Below are 2,196 nucleotides of genomic sequence, written 5' to 3' on the forward strand. Positions count from 1 at the left end.
ATCACTCCTCCCTGAGAGAGACTTCACCCTGATTCATAAGGAAAAGGGGATGGCGTATTCTCTTAGCTACTTCCTGCTGAAAAGGGAGGCTGTAGCACCTACTTTTAAGAGTAAGAATGTCTTTGGTATGTGCCTCCAAGAATAACCTCAGAGCACATAAACAAGCTTAGATGTTCAGAGGCTGTGAATACAATCACTCCAGCTGTGGAAAAGACTCAGCCTTAGGACTGTCCACACATACAGCTCAGATATGTGCTTGGAAATATAACATCATTGTCTTTTCCAGTCAAGGAGGAGGATCAAATTTTACCACTCGAACTGGGAAACACTATCTTGGAAGAGCTGAGAGGAGAAGTCTAATACAGTCCCAGGATCAACACACAATTACATCAACCCTTACAGTAGTCCTTACATTGGTGAAGTTGTCTTCTTAGTGACAATCTATTCCACATATAAATGCTGATTTTGGAAACCCAGGTGAAGACTACAGGTCTCCTGGACTTAAAACTCAAACCCCACAAGCTACCTCCCTCAGCCTTGAAGCACGATCCTAATGAGGTCACAATAAATTCACTGAAGAGATACTGGGGAGGGAAAAGAGGTGGAAGAGAGACTGGAAAAGAATACAAATGATCCTAATTGTACATTTTGTTTTCTAGTAGTTGACATCTCCTTAACTCATCTGTGATGTCCAGGAACTTGTATGTGCTCAGCCGTAGCCAGGCAGTGCCATGCCTGGGTACTGACAGCTACAACTGAAGTGACAAGTTCCTCTGTCATCCAACAAGCACAGAGCTACCAACCAAGGTCTCCCCAGACAGTCGTGGCCACGCCAAGAATGTTCTCAGCTCCAAAATGGACACTTTAGCTGATGATCCAAGTTAAACAAGATGGAAGACCCAGACAAGATGGGGTGGAGTGCAGGGAAGCTCCTTCGTTTCTCAGAAAGGTCCTCTTCTTGGAAATACTTCAGATACTGAAAACAATGAGCGTGGCTCTCTGAACAAGTCGCCATTAATAGTGTAGCATGGCTCTCTGAACAAGTTGCCATTAATAGTGTAAACGTTTTCATCTTAGCACCTGTGTCCTGTGCCTGAGTCAAGCATCTTTTAACATACACAACATTCAGTGTGCAGTCAGACTAAGGCGCAAGCGTTCAAGACAGTCATCTCCTCACTCTGGCTGCACCATCTCTAATAATATCTGTCACAGGTGAATATACAGCTGCCCTTTTTTCTCCCCTGGAGAAACACTGAGGACACACGACCTTTTGATTAGTAGCACAACATGCTAAAAGCTATGTCACCACAATTCCTTCTAACAAATATAGGAACTCTGGTGGCCCTGTAAGGAGTTGTACTGCCAATCCAGAGGTTCAAATCTACCAGCTGCTCTGCCAGAGAAAGAGGGGCAATCTCCTCGCAGGATCTCAGCCTCTGGAAACCAGCTACAAGTCAGTGATTGGATGGCGATGAATGAGAGAATATACACTTATACACTTACTGTCTAGTATTGGCTGACTTCGACCACCACTGTGTCCATTCTGTAAGGAACAAAAAAGAAAGTCAGCAAATCACAAAAATCAAATGACATATAAGCATCTAAGTGACAAACATGAAGTGGTAATGGCCTGGTGGTTTTACTGTATGATTTTTAAATAAAAGAGAAGAAATACAGGAAACTCTTAATAAACCTCAAGAAGTTTTTTTTTTCAAGGATGTTTTCAAAATCAGATGAGTATTTAGAGAAATTACAGAGACATAACCTAAGACCTAAATCACAGAAAGCAATAAAATAGCACACCAAAATAAATTTTTAAAAGTAAAAAAAAAAAGTCAAAGCGTTCAAAGAACTTAGGAAGCTTCACTGTCCTTAAGCCACCAGATACTTTCCTGTCTCAGGTCAAGTATTATCTCTGCAGCACAGCACTATGCATACAAAATAAAGATGTTTCCAAAATGGAAAGAAATGTAATTTAGATACCACAAATTGTTATGTTTTACATCACTATTAAAAGAAATTATATATCTCAGTCACAAAGGGACAAATGCTATATGGTGCCACTGTTGTAGAATGAGGCTAGCATTGGGGTGGGGGGTAAGACTGAGAAAAACTGGATGAAATATGTTTATGGCATTGAAGTCTATGGGGGAGAGAATAGTCTAAAAGTATTATATTTTAGGGCATTATTTTTAT

The 2,196-nt window shown here is 40.8% G+C and overlaps 1 protein-coding gene across 1 annotated transcript in view; it reads right to left on the bottom strand.

Moving 5' to 3' along the window:
- UBAP2 (ubiquitin associated protein 2) overlaps positions 1–2,196 on the bottom strand; it is a 54,631-nt gene that overhangs the window by 8,161 nt on the left and 44,274 nt on the right. Inside the window, exon 8 of the mRNA XM_006898503.1 lies at positions 1,504–1,543. Coding sequence (XP_006898565.1) covers positions 1,504–1,543 — 40 coding nt within the window. The remainder of the gene's footprint in view (positions 1–1,503; positions 1,544–2,196) is intronic.

This window comes from Elephantulus edwardii, unplaced genomic scaffold (assembly GCF_000299155.1).
Source record: "Elephantulus edwardii isolate Elephantulus edwardi_28Jun2011 unplaced genomic scaffold, EleEdw1.0 scaffold00232, whole genome shotgun sequence".
Taxonomy (NCBI): Eukaryota; Metazoa; Chordata; class Mammalia; order Macroscelidea; family Macroscelididae; genus Elephantulus; species Elephantulus edwardii.